Here is a 16863-nt window from a genome sequence, read left to right on the forward strand (position 1 = left end):
ACGTGAGGTCCATAGTGCATTTCGCGCGCGATTTAAATACTCTTCAGATACCGTTTACTGGTTTTCTAAACTCTAATCTGTTCGGAGCTCCGGGGGGTATGAGCAAGGTATAAGTTGTAATCTAGAGGTTAGAGGTTAGAAACCCGGTATGCGGCCCCAATAAGGAACACCGGGGGTTCTGTGCCGCCACATAATGTGTCACAGACCATAGCAGTACCGTGCCGCTGTGATATCCACCAGGTGTCAGCTGGGAACGTCTCACGGGTTTAATACTGCCATAGGGACCGACAAATCCAATCAAAGTAAAATCATTGAGGACCCTAAGGAAGGCAACAAGTCCGGGTCAAGTGTACTACTATGATTAGCTAGCTGATCTCCAGAGTGATTCCGGCGCGACATATATCGCCGTCGCTCGAAAAATCTCCAATCCCTGATGTACGTATTGTGCTAATCTCGGCTCCAACCGGGGAAGCTGCAACAAGCATGCCAAACGGTCATCGAACTCTAACAAATCCCATGCGGCACCAAGGCTCTGAGACAATGTATGCGCGTCAGCGATGAATAAATGACAAAGCTCTACCGGTCCAGAGGCAATAGTACAACGGAGCAGGGCGTGTGCCTCATCCTCAACGGCAATTTTGCAAAATCGACACAACCGCCACTCTCGAGGGGTTTTGGGGCGGTAGCGTTCCCCCCAACGAAGGACCTCGATGGCGAGGATATGCGATGATACAAAAAGACGTGTGAGAGCCTTGCGATGAGCGGGAACCATGGATGTGAGATAAGTACGACGGCTCAGTGATCTCCGACGTGGTTGCAAACCATGTAATCATTATGAGAACATCAAGACGGATGATCTGTGGCCAAAAAACTGCTACACGATGGCGAGAACAAAGACAACAAAAACAGATGACAACCACTGTCCTCAAACCCGAGAACAATGACGATAATCACCGACATCCATCAGGTGGGAATACCGGTTTCTCTGATTCGGGGCGAGTTCAAGCAGCGGTTGGCGTAACCGACAGCCAATGAAGCTCTAAAGCTCAAGGAAAGGAAAACCATGCGTAACAACGCCATTTACCGAGTTCCTTCTAGTGCGGGCAGTCCAAGGAGATAAGGACATCCAGCGTAGAAGAACTCCTCAATGGTAGGAATAGAGAAACAATGAATGTGCCCATGAATATAGGGGCGAGCAAGGGAAGGATACTGCGACATGGAGACTTTGTGAAATATCTCCGTGGTAGCAGTAGACTATTCAGGAACACACTATAGCACAGAAGGTATGGAGAATGGGCGTGCGTCGATGCTTGGAGCAAAGTACATAGAAACGTCGGAGCCCCTATTTCTGCTAGGACATGGCCCACATAGTTCGTGCAATTTGCGCGCCATCCAGCAAGGTCTTACTGAGGTATGTGCGATAACGCCAGATAGACTGAGAAGCGGCAGAATACTTGCGGTTGAGAGGGAGCGGCATTACCCGGACACAGCCACCACCCATTGTCTTCGAGTGGCGTTGAAATGCTTGTTGTATCGAAATACTTCTTCCCGCAATAGTAAGTGCCCCATGATATCCTGAATGACTGGAACCTGAAACCGTTGACTGTAGCTCGAATTGAAAAACCACGTCTGCATCCCGACGAGCCGAATCAATCTCCCAGTCATGACGTGAGTAAAATTCGTCTTTTTAAAAGTGTGTACGTCAGGGTATGCTCAATGCAAGCATTAAGTCACGCTACAGAAGAGCTTAGACTCCTATTGGAAAAAATGGGGCTCGCTCATGGTAGCTTGAGCACCATCGCATCAGAATCGCATCTAGGAACCCGAGGCCGGCTCACCAAAAATGATATTCGTTTCATCAAAGCGAACACTGAGGCCCTTGAAAAAGAGCAGTCAATTGTTGACGATTGTATTCTAAAAATCCAGTCCCTTCTACCGCAACTTCGCTGTCGACATGCCAAAAACCGCACTGCCATCGACTTCCAAAAAGCTCTTCTCGTTCCGTTGCCCCGACAATCGAAGGAAGAAAAGGATTTCCTCTCGCGTATCCCGTACGAGTTATCCCCACTATCCACTGTTCCATTCGAAGTCATGAGTCACATCCTGGTGCTTGCGGCCACAAGCATCGACTTGTCAACGGAGTCGGATTGCCTAGATACGACGAGTAACACAGCGTGGATCTTGGGCCAAGTCTGCAGAGTCTGGCGCGCCATTGTCTTGTCTACGCCATCGCTTTGGAGCCTAGTGGTCCTCAACGACGAACCAAATTACTTTACCCTCTGGGAAGAGCTTGTTCTCCACAAGTATCTCCGCAGATCGAAGGAACAGCTTCTGCAAGTCGTTGTTCATGGCATGTACGTCGATACTGCACTGCGGTCGGCGCTCCAGGGGCTATGTCCTCACACTCACCGCTGGGGTTCCGTGGACTGGACAACCAATTCCTCGAGTCTGAGATTCTTTTCGAACATTTTCAGGCAGTCGGCCTACTTCCCTTTCTTGAAGTCGCTTAGTCTCACTGTCGAAGGTTCGGATTACTATGACGTAGAACACGTCACAAGCGATGCGCCTAGCCGTCTGGCGGCATTCCACGCTCCAGTCGAGCAACTCATCGAAATGTTCTGGGAGGCTCCTCAATTACAGGACGTTTTATTGCAGGGCATCGGTATCACCGAAATTACTTTCCCCCTAGCGCGGTTAAGGACCTTTCAAGGAGATATTTACTTTCCCCAGGAACTTGCGCGACTATTTTCTCAAGCTCCCGAGCTGACCCAGGCGACACTGTGGATCAAATTTCGAGAGAACCACAGTTTCACTGATGATCCCGTGGCCCATTTGAGCCTTTGCCGTCTATCCTTGTACACAGACGTGGAGTGTTTGCAGTGCCTTCACCTTCCGGCTTTGCAGCATCTCCTAGTGGAGCAATTGGTATCCTACAAAGATGGTATTTTGGGTATCGAACAATTCATCTCACATTCGCAGTGTCAACTGCAGACACTCTACCTGAACGTTCCTCCGCTCTCCTTTTCACTTCTCACCTCTATCCTCGAGAAGTGCGCTTCAACACTAACGGCTTTATCTGTTCGCATTGATAAAAAGATGGCGGATGATCTATATCAGGCCCTTACCTACAATTCTGTCTCCTGTCTTGCACCACACTTGACAGAACTCTTCATTCATGACGACACGTACGGAAACGACCCAGTGCAACCTTCTTTGAAGGCATTCGAGTACAGTACTGCGGCGCTCCTCAATATGTTATCTTCTAGGAGACGCCTTGGATCAGAAACCGCGCTTCTGAAGTCCCTGACGTTGACTGCTCCTCATTCTCCCCAACCAAAAAAGTTGCTGAAAGTCATGAGGAAATTTGAAAGAGAGGGGTTGTCGATAAAATTCCATGGTTGTGCATGGATGATGTCGCTCGAAATGTGACACGCCAGAAATAGAGAGTGCCATTGAGAAGGGAGTTTTGTGATCAAAAGGAAATATGGGTTCTCCGTTACTATCGATATACAGAACACCACCGTCGAGCATACTGATAATGTCGACGACGTACTGTACCCGACAAATAAAGAGCGTGCATGAATCATCCGTGGAGAGGATAGGAAGTAGAAGTAGGTGGACAAAAATGAATACTGAGCCGTACTGGCACGGTACAGGGAGCAGCTTCGTCAGACAACGGGTGATGATGCCCTTGACCACGAGAGGGACGAAGAGTACACGTGCATCCATCCAACGAATATTCTGGTGAGAAGCTGTGCCCTAGGAATCTCCTGAGAAACATTGTCATGGATCATCGCTCGGTGCAACCGGTATACGAATGGCGAGAAAAAGCAGCGAAGGCGAGAACAGCAGAGCGCTGATCCTAGGAGCTAAGGGGCGCCCCGCGTGCACAACAACCGGTTTACTTTTCCAACATACCAAGTCACTGGAGGCAGACATGATCTCCCTCGGATTGTGTACTAGAGATAGCGGGATGTGAAAAGGCGGTGGCCCATAAATACATCAATTGAGCCCCGGTGGAAGATGCGAACGAGGATCGGCGCCGACAAGGCTCGGAGGCTTCGAGGCCGTATCAGCACCCTCGCCGAGCCCCGGCTCCGGTAGAAAACATGCGCGAATGTAGGACGTTTGTGTCCGAGCAGCTTCTCTAGAATCTCGAGGAAAGGGCTGATGTGTCCCTCGGGAGTGGCTGCCGATGAGCTACAAAGCAGCTAACCTCTCCGAACGGACTGCTGGACATTGATGCCAAGGAGTACAGCGTTTGTAGCAGGGAAAGACGTAAAAGGTAACCAGAGCAAGGATATGGGTGCACAGAGAAAAGGAGCGGATTGGGGGACGCTTTGGATCTAAGTGACGCAGTATAACTTGCAGGCTTAACGGCAATGTTGCGTCTGACAGACAGAAACCAAACCCCACGACGCTGATGGATTTCCTAGCGTGGGTCTCTGTGACGAGTAGAATTACTATGGATGCGGTGAATACTGCCGGTATAAAGCTGGGCCGCGTCCACGCCTGTTGTACGATCCAATAAGAACTTGAAGTGTCTTACGGAGCAGTCAGATAAATTTATGAAGTACGAGAAGAAAAGTAGCTTACAATATGTATCCCTTCATAATACGTAGACGAATAGTTTCATTGTCAAAAAGCGCTTGAAATCGGCCACTGAGTCTCGCACAAGTTCGTGAAAAGCGGCGGGACATCTTTAGTCTGTGAAAGATAGCTTCCTTGTCAAGTTCGCCTAGTCCTGCTATATGCATGTTTGAAAAATCTCACCATCTAAGCTGACGGGAAAGATGATTCGAGTTCAAAAATAGTCGGCATCAGATTTACAAGGGGAAGCCGTGAACACCTCGTCGCGAAAGGAAGTCGCCTTGTTTGATACCCCCAACAGAGTTCATAGCGATCAAAATTCTTTGGAAGAGGAGGCCAGACAGGACCAAAAAATGGCAGAATGGCGCGCAAGAAAATATGGGAAGAACGTGGTGGGTCAACCAAAAGAGTCCTAAAACAACGTCATCAACAGGACGAATGATTCATAATAGCATGGCTCAAACATCTATGTTGGGCAGTTTCTCTGCGCTTTAGCGATTTCAGACAGGAGTCTAGCACGTTCTTTCAGTAACGATACGGTACGCCGATGCTCGTCACCATAGTCAGCGTCGTAAAGCGCCTATACATGGCTGTCAATAACATATAACGCGACCATAGACAAGGAAAACTCACACTCTGGTTACTGCTAGAGTGTGATTGCATGCTCCAGTGGGCTCCGCTTGATTCAAACGATTCGACTTCCCAGTCCTGGTCCACAGGCTCAATCGTGCCCGTATGTCTCACGGGCACTCTAACAGGTGTCTTCCAGTCTTGCCCCTCGTGGAATAGAGACAATGAAAGTGCCAAAGGTGAGGGTACCTCGTGAATGCATCTCGGAGACGTACGCCGCGAGAGTTCTGGCGTGGCAGCAGAGTTGCTGATACTCGTGTTGGACTCTGCGACAGACGCGCCCGTCGGAAGAAGAGAGCTTGCACGAGTCGTCGTGGTCATCGTCGACGGGCTATGCGCATCTCTCTCTGTCTGTATGAGTCCTGCCCGTCGTCCAACCCAACATAACGCCTCGGCGACGAGCGTAACCTCAGCGTACTCTCCAGCCGCCAGCTTCCTCGGGTCAACACCGCTCAGGCCCATGTCATCGTTCTTGAGAATATCGGTTTCTAAGACACCTAGAAAGATCTTCATGCATTGCACTCGAGCATTGAGAGCTTCATCGCGCTGAGCAGAAGATTTCGACACCGCTGACTGGCGTATAGTGGGAGAAAGCGGAAGCCGTTCGGATAGAAAACATTCTAGGATAGCAAGGAGAAGTGAAGGGGTAAGGTCTGTAGGAGATTGGATGGGAATTGGAATTCGAAGGGCGGTGAGTAGCTCGTTCAGTTGGTTCACCAGGTTCATGTTATTCAAACTCCGATTTGTAACTCCGCTATCCCAATCAAGCCTGACGTCCTTTCAAGCTTGACTACGTCTACGAATATTCCATGTACATCTTAATCTATCTCCAGTGGTTCCTATGTTTTCGCTAATATTTTTCGGGGCTCGTATCTCGTTTTCCTTCCTATCTGAATCTGATTTCCCCAACTTCTCGGACTGTCCACCGAATCGCACTCTTGTTCTGTCTCTTGCTTCTTAGTGGCGCGCGAAAATGGAGACTCATCGATACCAACAAGACAACACTTCCTTGGAATTCTAGGCAGTTGTGGTCCGAACAAATCATCCCCGACCTTTAGAATTTTCTTGGTAGGAACACCTTGGTAATACGTGAACATAACGTCCTTCATGAGTCATATCATGGCCCCTTCGGTCTCCCTCTGGTTCCGGGTGTATCTCAAGGGCATCGAAATGCCCTGGCCGTGCATACGTTGTCGGTGGACTAGTTTTTCGATCCCCGTGGTCGTCGCATCGGGAAACGTCCTATCTCAGGCTCCCTGCGTGGTAACAGCGGTCCATTCTTCCTTCATCTGTTTCCCGAACAGCATTACTTTCCAGCCACAGAATACATTCTGTAGCAGAGCTTCACATGTGTGTACTCCACTTCGCCACTCTACGTGGATCCTCTAACTACGGACTTCGAAGTCTCGGTTCTCTTCGCACAATTTGATGACCCTGCATGTCTCTATCCAATGGTTTCATCTTCATCACTGAAAGCTCTTTGCCTGTTCGGACACTGGGCGAAGTTGGTCGTCGCATGGGATAGAAGAGTTCTCTTCGCAATGTCGCGCCAGCTCTTGTGGACATAGATCCAGAACAACTTTCTCTTTGTCTTGATTGGTCACAGATACCTTCAGGTATATTTTCGACACAATCCATGTCGCGTTCATGAGGGCTCCCATCTGATTTCATTTCGCCAGTCCGTTAAACCTCATCTATCTAAGCGCGAAGAACTATGGAACTGTTGAAAGACCCATCTACATCTATACATAGATCCTTGGGCTTTGAAATAATCAGAGGTACGCGAAAGACTCAATCAAATTGTCTCTGAGTGTATGTTCAACCTCAGGGGAAATCCCCCTTTGATCGATGTGATCCCCGTTCGTCGATTTTCTCCGAAGCGAAAAACAGTTTTGTCTACCCCTTCATTGATGCATGCTCTTCCGACAAAACGTCGTTCTTGCGAATCCAAGTAGAAAAGATGGAAAACCCGGAGATGATATGCATGATACGCCTTAGGTCCACTTCAACGCGACGACACGGACATCGCAGAGACCAGCGTTGCAGTGATCACATTTCTTTCAAAGCAAGCCAGGGGATGTCAATATGGGGCGGGAAAAACATGACTGTATTACGGCCCTACGGGGTCGATAAATGTACTGAAGAAATATCAGTACAAATCTGACAGTCAAATATGTTGCCGCAATGTTCTGGGCCTTATCTCTAAATCATTGACCTCGGATCTGACTTTGGATCATTGTGCGTTGTGCTGCAACACTGAACTTGTTCGGCATTCGGATCGGCACCCGAGAACCCCGGGCTACTAGGACTGGAAGGACGGCTTGACAAGACTCGCCTAGACAAGTCAATGTGGAAAGAGATTAATTAACTGGCGCTCGGGTCCAAATAGCTAAAGGGTCGCGTTGACGCGGATCCCTCATATCATTTGCAAGGACTAGAACAGCGGTCCTGAGATCCACCGTTCTCCAAGATGGAGGTGGAGATTAGTGCTCGGGTAAGAGCACTGAGAGATGCAGGCTACAAATCTCATATCTTCCACCCTTAATAAATCGTGGTGTTTTGCCGGAGCTAGAGACAACTTGAACATAGTAGGAGATCGGATCCAAACTCTCCAAGTCATCAAACATCCCGGAAGAATAAATACACTACTACTACGACCGTCATGAATAGCAGTCGTAAGTACCGGTAACTTCTACCAAGCAATGCCGCGGCTATACCGTATAAGAGACCATTTCCAGCACTGGCCTATGACGCACAGAATTTTCAGCCGCTAGTAGCTCCAGATTCTTCTGATTCTCATGATCGAAGGATGCCCGAAAACTAATGGAAAACTTCCGTTCCTCGTGGCATACCGATGTGCTTCAATCAGAGCCTTTCAGGTTTCCAATTGCGCCCATTCCTTTGATGATGAATTGGGGCTGCACCTGTACATCTGTCATACTGAAGAAGGATCACTACATGGACTTGGTCTAATGTCCGATCAGAGCATACCGATTCTTGTACCATGAGGTGGCTTGGTTATGGGGCTCTCATGCAGATAGACGAGCTTTGAGGTCAGGATCTGATTGGCAAGGTCTGATTACCAAATAATTTTTGCGTTGGCATTTGAGCCTAGAGCTTAGAAGGAGGACCTTGATGGTGTAATTCGGGATGCTTGCCGCCGTGGATAACGGAATACATTTTAATACACACTGGCGGCACCGGTTCCGTAAGTTCCATACCTATGTGCCTTATCAGGCGGCAGTTGTCCAGACGATTTCCTCTGATGGCGACGGATGGAGCCGACGGTGATGATTGTGCTCGCAGTAACAGAGCTGCGGGGTACAACATGAATTAGTACTATGGTACATTTTTTGCCGAAAATACGCGACTGTAACTACGAACGTCACCACAAAATACAGAATATCTCAAGATTACACAGCTACACCATTATAGGAAACTCTGCGAATGGCAGCAATTGAGCATCGCACGAATCGGCGTACAAAAAGGAAGCTCACTTTGGAGGATAGTGATAAGAGTTGAATGGGAATTCGTTGTCCAGATCCTTCAGCAACGGTCATGCTACCGAAAACGACGAGCGTATGAGAAAAAATACCTTTGAATTCGGACTGACAGGACTATTGTCCCATTGACCCGCGTCTATGGGGGCCATACTTGGCATCCGTGTACCAAGATGGAACATATTGGTGTTGTTGCTGGTTGTTCCCTGCTTATCAGTCCCTTTCCCTCTCACGATACGTCGAGTGTTCAACCTGCGCGCGACCGCCGGTAAGTTTCGATGAAAGAAGGTAATAAACTTTAAGCGCACGTTGCCATGAAGGATATGGCGTAAACTGCAAGGGTCGTCAGGCTCATGATCATAATATGGTTTCATTACTCACGTTTGCTCAGGATGAAGAAACATGCGACGAAAACTAAATTGGTGGGCATGATGTTATACTAACCAAATGATCAGACGCGATGTGCTAAACGTGTGGGCGCACTTACAAGAATCAACGTCGATAGGCTGACGGCGCTGTAGAACTGGGATTAGCTTCATTGAGTTTCTATGCTCGGCATTATGCCCACCTAGTCAAAGCGCCGGTATTGATTGCATATAGGACAAGACTATTGACCAATGAATCCGATCTACGCAGCAGTGAGTACGAGATACTGCGAAAAGTAGTTTACACACTTATGATATCCTGTCCTCAGCTTGTTCAGGAAATAACATAGCGACATGGCAGTGGCCAGATCAGTTAGAACCCCAACGCCCAGAGAGGTAGATCCCAGAGCCTATAACCGAGCATGAGAATAGGCATGAGTGTGGACAAAAAATCCACTGACACGAAGATGGACAACCTCGAAGACTCCACTCAATTCAAATCTAAAAGAGCGTCGGACACCGATCGTGCAAGAGTCAAGTATCAGCTTACGCTTTTACGGTGAAAGCTGAGTCACTGAGTTAGAAATTTTATGTTGAAAGCGAACAACGAGCTCACTTATGGCCAAGCCTCCATAGACACCGATAAGAATCAGTATGCTACCGCGTAATGACTGATATTTTGGGGTGACATACCCAGCTGGCCATATGTTAATAATAACTAGAGAAAGGGGCCATCAGTCACATAAGGAACCAAAAGGATTAATCAATTTGAAAACTCACGATGATGCCGGTGATAAACTTATTGCGTTCACTGACTGTCGTCGGAGTGTGAGTCTCCTTGGGGTTTTAGGCCGAAACAGACTGCCACTCACATCTCCACACTCGCAACGCGAAGGATCTATACCAGAATGTCAGCATGCGACGAATGCGGATCGAGTGCTACGAACGTTTTTACTATGCATCCAACGATGGCCTGGCTCAGGTATCATGAGGAAGTGAAGGGATGATGAGTATATGCAACTCACCCCAATAGTCTGCTGCAGCTTTGAAGAAGAATCACTAGACTGATGGGGTTCCAACTGGTCGCACTCACAATGAATGACCTATATGCCAGACAATGTGAGCTAGTGAGCAGAGCAATGATGTCCGATGACGCACCAAGTCACAGTTCCCCGAACCAAGGCCAACACATTCGCAAAATTCGAGATAGTGTAGTAATACACCACGTGCCCGATAAAAGTCTGATCGATAGTTTCAAGGAGTCTACGAGGTTAAAGGTATGAATAAGAAGTGGTATGAATATGTTAAAAAGAACGCGTACAAAATGAGCAAAACCTGTAGGACTCTATTTCAGCGGAGGGGAAACGTGAAAGAGAATCAGAGATACGCACCAGCCCTTTGTAGACAGGTCTATCAAAGGGATATCTCGAGAAATATCTGAAAACTTGTGTGACAAGGATTCCGTAGACACAGCAAGCTACCGCGAAGCCTATGAGTACTGCGCCTAACGTGCTGTTGATGTTCAAATCCGTCGGAAGCGACGCCATGGTAGGCGAGAGGTGACCCACAGAAGCACAGGGAAAGGGCAAGGGTCGTTCTGGAAACCAGGCCTAATTATGTAGGAGGACTGCCGATCCGAACCTGGCAATCTGCGCTATAGCACATGCATTCCAGGGAGACTCGTGGACCATAGTTATATTCTGCCCTATCCTTCGATTGCTACGGAAAATCAAGTGATCCAAATGAAATCGGGGACCGCTTGGCATCTCGATTGATGTTGAATGGGTTCCTGTGCCCAACATAGCATTTGGTTTGATGGCTGGAAAATATTTCAGTAGAAGTCCAATGAAAACGGCACAACGTAGGATTCATGTACTTGGGGGCAGTGTGTGAACGAGAAGGCCTGCCGTGAATGTTGAGCGCTGAGCGTTCCACGGTTGATGAGCCCTGAGTACGGTACGGTGCCTGATTATTGCCGGTCCCGCATTGGCGTGGTGTGAAAATATAAGAAAAGCTCATTTGCATGAACGCCGGACATGGTATGCATGTGGCACTCCTTCCGATACATCTGGGGTAGCTATAAAGATAGCATTTTTACACTGGAAAAGGCTACAAGATGTCCGTAAAATACACACATATTACATTCTAAAGCATGCTCTTCCCGGGCCATCATGTGTATGCGGTCAGGATCCGTCACCGCATTGAAGATAAGATAAAAGCCTGCAAATCCCGGTCAGTTTGCAGTTATGTGACCCTGGCTCGGAGGCGGAGACATTGGTATTGGCAACTACGAGATCCAAATCAAAAACTGGCTTCCATAGGGGAACGGATTGTCATACCTCTTGAGCATGAGTAGCTTGAGTGCTCAGTGGTTCGTCGGCATCTGACATTACGGAAACTTCTTGATGTATTCCGATAGACAATTGAGTCTGCACACAGGATCGATTAAACGTTTGTCAAAAAGTAACATAAGAAGAACCTTTTGCGTTTGCGTTTGCGACCTGAGCGTCTGAGGATGAACCATGTAGAATGCATTGCCGAATAGATGAGCTGTGGGGCTTGCAGTTCCAATTTCTCTGTCTGTTCCGCGTCCTCTCACGATATGTCGAGTGTTTAAGGTGCACATGAAAGAAATGGCATATACTAGAATTAAAACAAGAGTCAATACAAAAGCGACCAAGTAAAATATAGCTCACATTTGCTCAAAACAAAATAGAAGGCCATAAACACGAAGTTCGTAGGATACAAGTCGTACTGTCCATGCGGTCAGGACGGTTCTGGCTGATTCCTATTTCCTGCACTCACTAGTATCAAGGTCGTGATGCTGACGGTGCTATGAATATGTTCGGATCAGCTTCCGTCACGCGACGAATTTCTCCCACCAACCTTGTAAGAACACCTGTGTTGATGGCATAGACTGTGAGTCTGTTGACAACAGAGTCCGAACTGGATGATTGGCTCAATATGAGCATTCCATCAGCGCAGGACGTAGCATGGCTCACCTCTTGTAACCCGTTCTTAGCCTCCGCAGGAACAAGGATAAGGAAAGTGCAATGATGATGTCAGTCAGGGCACCAGCGCCCAGCGAAAGTGAAGCCAAAGTCTGGGGGTGCAGATTTAGAATCGCTACGGCATTCAGAACAGGCAAGCGCTGACCCTCAAGTTTGATATGTACGCCAATTTATTCAGCTGAAAACTTATTGAGATCACATGTTAGAACTAGGACGATTCTAAGAAAAGAACAAAATCTTACCCTCGAACGGCATATGCTTTTTTGATTAGGCGGTTAGCTAGTCTCTTTCAACGGTTCCGAAATTAGAGAGGTACCTATGGCAAGCCCTGCTCGGAACTCGGCGTCAGAATTCAGTATGGGCACAGGGGAATCCTTCTGAAGCGTACCGAGTTGTCCATATGTCAAGAAGAGCTGTATTAAGAAATGAATGTCAGGCGACTGTGGATATCACATACAATGATGCCTTACAATTAAGCATGTAATAGGAAGGTTATGACCACTGACTGGGGGTCTCGTTAAGGTGTATCCCGAGAAGACAGGATAAGACTCTCACATAGCCATACACGCATGGCAAAGCATCTGAACAACAGGTCAGTATAGATTTTATGATTGAGAGCACATGCCATCGTACGTTTTAACAATAGTACCCACTAAGGCCTATTGAAAAGACGTTGATACTTCAGAAGACCAACAACGGTTAACTGATACGTACACCCAAAACCAATTGAAGCTGTCGAATAGTCTTTCTGAGTCATCGTCACCAGACAGGGTATTGCTTACAATAAGCGTCCATATCACGTCTCCAAACAACATAACTTGCGGTGACATATAATTTCTAGTGGAGTTCGGTCAGTCGAGAGTCATGATGCAAGCTTGCTACCACGCACGTTATTGTATAATAATACACGCAGTGCCCAATAAACGCCTGATCGACAATTTCTAAACACCTGCACCCGGGGAATCAACGGATCGGCATGTTATCGCGAAAATCACCTGCATACCAAATTGCCGCCACCTGTCCACGAGCAAAATTAACAGTTTATAGCTTCGGAAGAGGGAAGTGGTCGCACGAGAAGTTTATACGCGGGTAGATCAGATGGATACCGTCGAAAGTACGAAAAACCCTGCACACATAGCGCTCCGATTAGTGCACAAGACACACCGAACCCAATGAGCGCCGCGCCAAGGGTAGAATCGACACGGATAGGACTGGACATGCTGAGGTGGAGGGAAGGAAGGGAAGGTATCGGAGGGAAGGACGGGGTGCTGGCGACCAACCACAGGTTGCAAAGAATCAGACTGCTTATGGAAGTCGCTATATATGCTCTGCCAAGGGCCGTGGTATCAGGGTCCGGGAACTATTAAATGCATTTCATACGGATCGATTTCGAGAATCTTTCGGTGACGTCCTCGATGGTAATTAATCCGCGTATCACAATGTTTTCGGGGCGTCGGTCATTAAGTAGCGAGGGCTGAAGCGCTTAGTTTCAGAGTCTTGTATACTGTAGCATATACGTGAGTCATCGTCACCGCAAATTTACCAGTTGGGAGGACGATACGTCAAACGGATCTGACGGGCAGTGACCCAAGTATGTACCACAACCAGATTTACAGTTCTGGTATGATGCGAAATGATGCGTGGACCGGGTACAAAGAAACGCCTCCGGCTCGTGGGACCTCCACGCACACCACACCAATGAAGAGCAGAAATCTGACAAAAATGAATAGAAGCAAGGGCATATCGGGGGAAAGTCACAGATTCTCCTCCTTCTAGCCCGGAATAATTGACTTCTGGAGTCGATAATATATCCGTTAGGCCTGGATATATAATCTTAAGTTGAGAAAACATAGGACCACATGGTGTGTATCACCGCACTGAATCCGCTTTACGAGAAAATATGTTTGAGTTGCCCGAGCGGTGGGCTCATGAAACAGCGGAAAATAAATCTGGTCATTACGCTTTGCGGTTAGGGTCAGTTGACACGCATCCAAGACCAGCTGTGTGCGCAAAGCCCTCCCCAGGTGAAATGTTCTGGGACACGAATTAACTATGGGAATCTGTGAACAGATGACAACTGAATACAGCGACTCACGAAAAATCTACGTGTTCTCGTCGTAAGCTGATGATGAGGCACCCACTCTGACCCCGCACTTTGAAGGGCACTGGAAAAAAAACAGGACACGGCACAGAATCTTGACGCCACTAAATCGAATGATCTGAGTGCGGGAATCTTAAGCCGAAGGGCGCACGGTAACAGTAACAAGAGTGCATTGAGTATTTGCAGGAGTATCTGTCGTGGCGTCGTCAGATCAGAGCGGAAGAAACAGAGTAGGGGAAGCAACGTACCTAACATATACCCTATTGTTTCTTCGTATTCTTCTTGGCGACACTTTTATCGCTCCTCATTCGTGTCGACTTCGTAGAGCTCGTTTTGCGGGATGAAGCGGACGATGGTTTCTTTCGCGTCCTATCACGATCTTTGCTGTGCACCTTCACTCCCTCCTTACTCAAAGCGAGTCTCGCCTTTTTCTTTGCCAAGCGTCGAGCGACTCGGTCTGCATCAGTGGACTTGACGTGTTTGCGGGCCTCTTTGGTGAGATGAGCGAGTCTGTCGCCTAATGAAGGATCGCCGGCGGGTATTGACGGCTGGACTAGGGTCTTAGTTCCCGCGGGCACCGAACTAGTGGGGCGCTGTCCTCCTGGGAGTGTCTTGCAGCGTTGCACACGCAATTTGCGTTTGGCGAACTTAAGTTTCCCTTCTTCCAACGCGAGAACCTCATCGACGCATTGTCGGTCCTGGGAAGCCAATAAGATATCCACGCCAATAAATGATGAAAAAGAGGCACTCACGGTAAATTGAACGTAAGCGAACCCTTTTCCAAGCTGTGTTTCCTTGTCTCGAACAATTCTAACCCTGGTCACCCACGTCAGCGATTTCTTTACATCTCCATCCTGATCGTCATCCCCAGTTGGCGGTCCACGTTCTTCTGTGACAAGCGTTTCGAAAAACACTCTAAGATCTTCTTCTTTACTCCCAAAATCCAGATTACCGACAAAAACTGACGACTTGGGATCACCGTCAACCGAGTCGCCTTGACCTTGTGTGCCCGTTCTTCCAATGAGGTCCACGCGAAGAACACGGTCCATGAAGGTCGAGCCATTGCATACGTCCGCTGCTAAGCGCGCCGCTTCATATGGGTCAAGCGTAGGAGGCAAAGGAGGCAGGTTAGATGGTCTGTTTTCCGGAGGAATGGGGTGCGCGAAAACGATATAAGCATTCGTGAGGTCGGCGGAGGAGTGGAAATCGTGATTGATGAAAGCAATGCGTTTCTTTTGGCTCGGTGTAAGGAATTTCTTCTCGTCATTTTTGGTAGAGTCGTCTTCATTGTTGTCTTTCCATGACGAAGCGCGATCTTTGCCATGTTCTCTAGTTTTCTTTGCCTTCCCCGGCGCCTTCGCCTTTTTCTCCGAGGTATCATCTTCAGGAAGTTTAGACGTGGGAGTCTGAAAAGCAATGGAACGAAAACGAGTTGATTCAACTTTTCCATTAGGAACCAGACCAATAATATGCCGATGTAGCTGTTTAAGTGCAGACTGTGCGTAACGATGAGAACTAGTCGGCATCGAGAGAAGACTTGCAACGCACCTTTTTTGAGCAACTTCGATAGATAAATTTCCAACGAAGATCGTGCGTAAATCCCGTTGCTCCTGTGTCTCGTCAGAAGGCACGAATTTGCGCTTCTGACTGGAACGACCAGTAAAAGTAGCGCTCTGTGCTACCGATTCATGAACGAGTTTCGAGGGATCTTCGTCTGGCTCGGATTCACCGCCGTTCTCAATTTGAACCTCTTTCGACTTCGCGTAGGTATCCTCCAGCTCGTCGTCGTTGTCGGTACTGATTTTTGGGTGTTTCATAGTCTTTTGAGTTTTTATTGGCTTGGGCACCTTGCCTTGCTTCGCGGACGCTGACGAAGTAGACTTGGATCGCTTAGCTGCAATAGCAGATTCTTGTTCATGTTTACGTTTCTTCGAGGCCACCTCCGCCGTATTACTATGCGACGGCCCAGATATGGGTTTGGTAGCCTGCTAAGGGTGTAAGGACAGATGTCGCAGTCACAGAAGAGTGCTTACATTGGATTGGAATAGGGCATCGAGTTCCGTGTCAATGGGCTTGTTGCCGGAAGAGAGAAGTAAAGAATCCAAAGTCATGGTGAAAATACAGAAGCCGGGTTGGACAGACGGCGGCAGTAGTTCTAAGCAGTGGGTCTACCCTTGTTGGCCATACCTGACTCGAATTTTCCACTTTGAGCATGGGCGTTTAGCGCAGTGGTAGCGCGCATGCTTTGCAAGCGTTTGATTACGTAATGGCCCAATTGTAGGTGAGTTTTTTCCTCAATCATGAATCCATAGAAATTCAGTGACACATCCATTATACAGTTTGTATGGTCCCATTTGGATTAGACTGTATTGAGGTTTTTTAGTGCACCTTTTCGAATATCCATATAGCTGGTGTTTCTCGTCGCAAATTTTGGTATGAAATTGTAATACCTGTGTCTAGGACCCCTACAGCGTGGGCACATAGCGCAGTGGTAGCGCGTATGCTTTGCACGGGTTTCAATGTATAAGGTCGTGGGTTCAAATCCCACTGTGTCCACGTGACTTTTTCTCTGGACTTGGTTTGTCGGATTCCCAGTGTCAATGAAGCACCACAGTGACTGCACTAATTATCGTCACAAATTTTGGGATGAGATGGGTGCTATATGC

At 48.0% G+C, this 16863-nt stretch overlaps 6 protein-coding genes and 1 non-coding gene across 7 annotated transcripts; 2 read left to right on the top strand and 5 right to left on the bottom strand.

Annotated features, from left to right (window-relative positions):
• Positions 1-361: 361 nt before the first annotated feature.
• On the bottom strand, positions 362-1014 carry EV420DRAFT_1309648 (uncharacterized protein; the record flags this gene model as incomplete). Its single annotated transcript, XM_060468553.1, has 1 exon — positions 362-1014. Exon 1 carries the CDS (start codon positions 770-772, stop codon positions 362-364), a length of 411 nt encoding a protein of 136 aa, XP_060329720.1. The 5' UTR covers positions 773-1014.
• Positions 1015-1609: 595 nt separating this feature from the next.
• EV420DRAFT_491197 (uncharacterized protein) lies at positions 1610-3506 on the top strand. The gene is made up of 2 exons (XM_060482358.1): positions 1610-1668; positions 1731-3506. The coding sequence occupies exons 1-2, from the start codon at positions 1664-1666 to the stop codon at positions 3427-3429; spliced, it is 1704 nt and encodes a 567-aa protein (XP_060329721.1). The 5' UTR covers positions 1610-1663; the 3' UTR covers positions 3430-3506.
• Positions 3507-4911: 1405 nt separating this feature from the next.
• On the bottom strand, positions 4912-5948 carry EV420DRAFT_491181 (uncharacterized protein; the record flags this gene model as incomplete). Its single annotated transcript, XM_060482357.1, has 2 exons — positions 4912-5170; positions 5224-5948. Coding segments are annotated over 2 exons (839 nt in total), but the record flags the coding sequence as incomplete, so codon positions are not given.
• Positions 5949-8633: 2685 nt separating this feature from the next.
• EV420DRAFT_1643753 (uncharacterized protein) lies at positions 8634-10632 on the bottom strand (the record flags this gene model as incomplete). Its single annotated transcript, XM_060477552.1, has 20 exons — positions 8634-8661; positions 8718-8764; positions 8816-8972; positions 9029-9053; positions 9102-9159; positions 9208-9235; positions 9289-9348; positions 9395-9495; positions 9547-9586; positions 9636-9651; positions 9702-9713; positions 9779-9803; positions 9866-9900; positions 9958-9983; positions 10033-10058; positions 10111-10128; positions 10179-10188; positions 10244-10348; positions 10407-10420; positions 10477-10632. The coding sequence occupies 20 exons, from the start codon at positions 10630-10632 to the stop codon at positions 8634-8636; spliced, it is 987 nt and encodes a 328-aa protein (XP_060329723.1).
• Positions 10633-11214: 582 nt separating this feature from the next.
• On the bottom strand, positions 11215-13315 carry EV420DRAFT_1688333 (uncharacterized protein; the record flags this gene model as incomplete). The annotated part of the gene is made up of 18 exons (XM_060479305.1): positions 11215-11372; positions 11425-11514; positions 11565-11728; positions 11782-11839; positions 11891-11918; positions 11972-12031; positions 12088-12188; positions 12242-12281; positions 12339-12354; positions 12413-12509; positions 12567-12601; positions 12652-12677; positions 12730-12755; positions 12811-12828; positions 12879-12933; positions 12986-13045; positions 13100-13113; positions 13169-13315. The coding sequence occupies 18 exons, from the start codon at positions 13313-13315 to the stop codon at positions 11319-11321; spliced, it is 1089 nt and encodes a 362-aa protein (XP_060329724.1). The 3' UTR covers positions 11215-11318.
• Positions 13316-14457: 1142 nt separating this feature from the next.
• EV420DRAFT_1629835 (uncharacterized protein) lies at positions 14458-16571 on the bottom strand (the record flags this gene model as incomplete). The annotated part of the gene is made up of 5 exons (XM_060476100.1): positions 16535-16571; positions 16231-16476; positions 16122-16182; positions 15746-16091; positions 14458-15712 (listed from the first exon to the last, which is right to left on the bottom strand). Exons 2-5 carry the CDS (start codon positions 16306-16308, stop codon positions 14458-14460), a joined length of 1740 nt encoding a protein of 579 aa, XP_060329725.1. The 5' UTR covers positions 16309-16476; positions 16535-16571.
• Positions 16572-16671: 100 nt separating this feature from the next.
• EV420DRAFT_t150 lies at positions 16672-16753 on the top strand. Its single transcript has one exon. It is a non-coding gene; the product is annotated as a tRNA-Ala (tRNA).
• The last annotated feature ends 110 nt before the right edge of the window (positions 16754-16863 follow it).

The sequence above is a fragment of the Desarmillaria tabescens genome (assembly GCF_030435595.1).
Source record: "Desarmillaria tabescens strain CCBAS 213 chromosome Unknown EV420scaffold_21, whole genome shotgun sequence".
Taxonomy (NCBI): domain Eukaryota; kingdom Fungi; phylum Basidiomycota; class Agaricomycetes; order Agaricales; family Physalacriaceae; genus Desarmillaria; species Desarmillaria tabescens.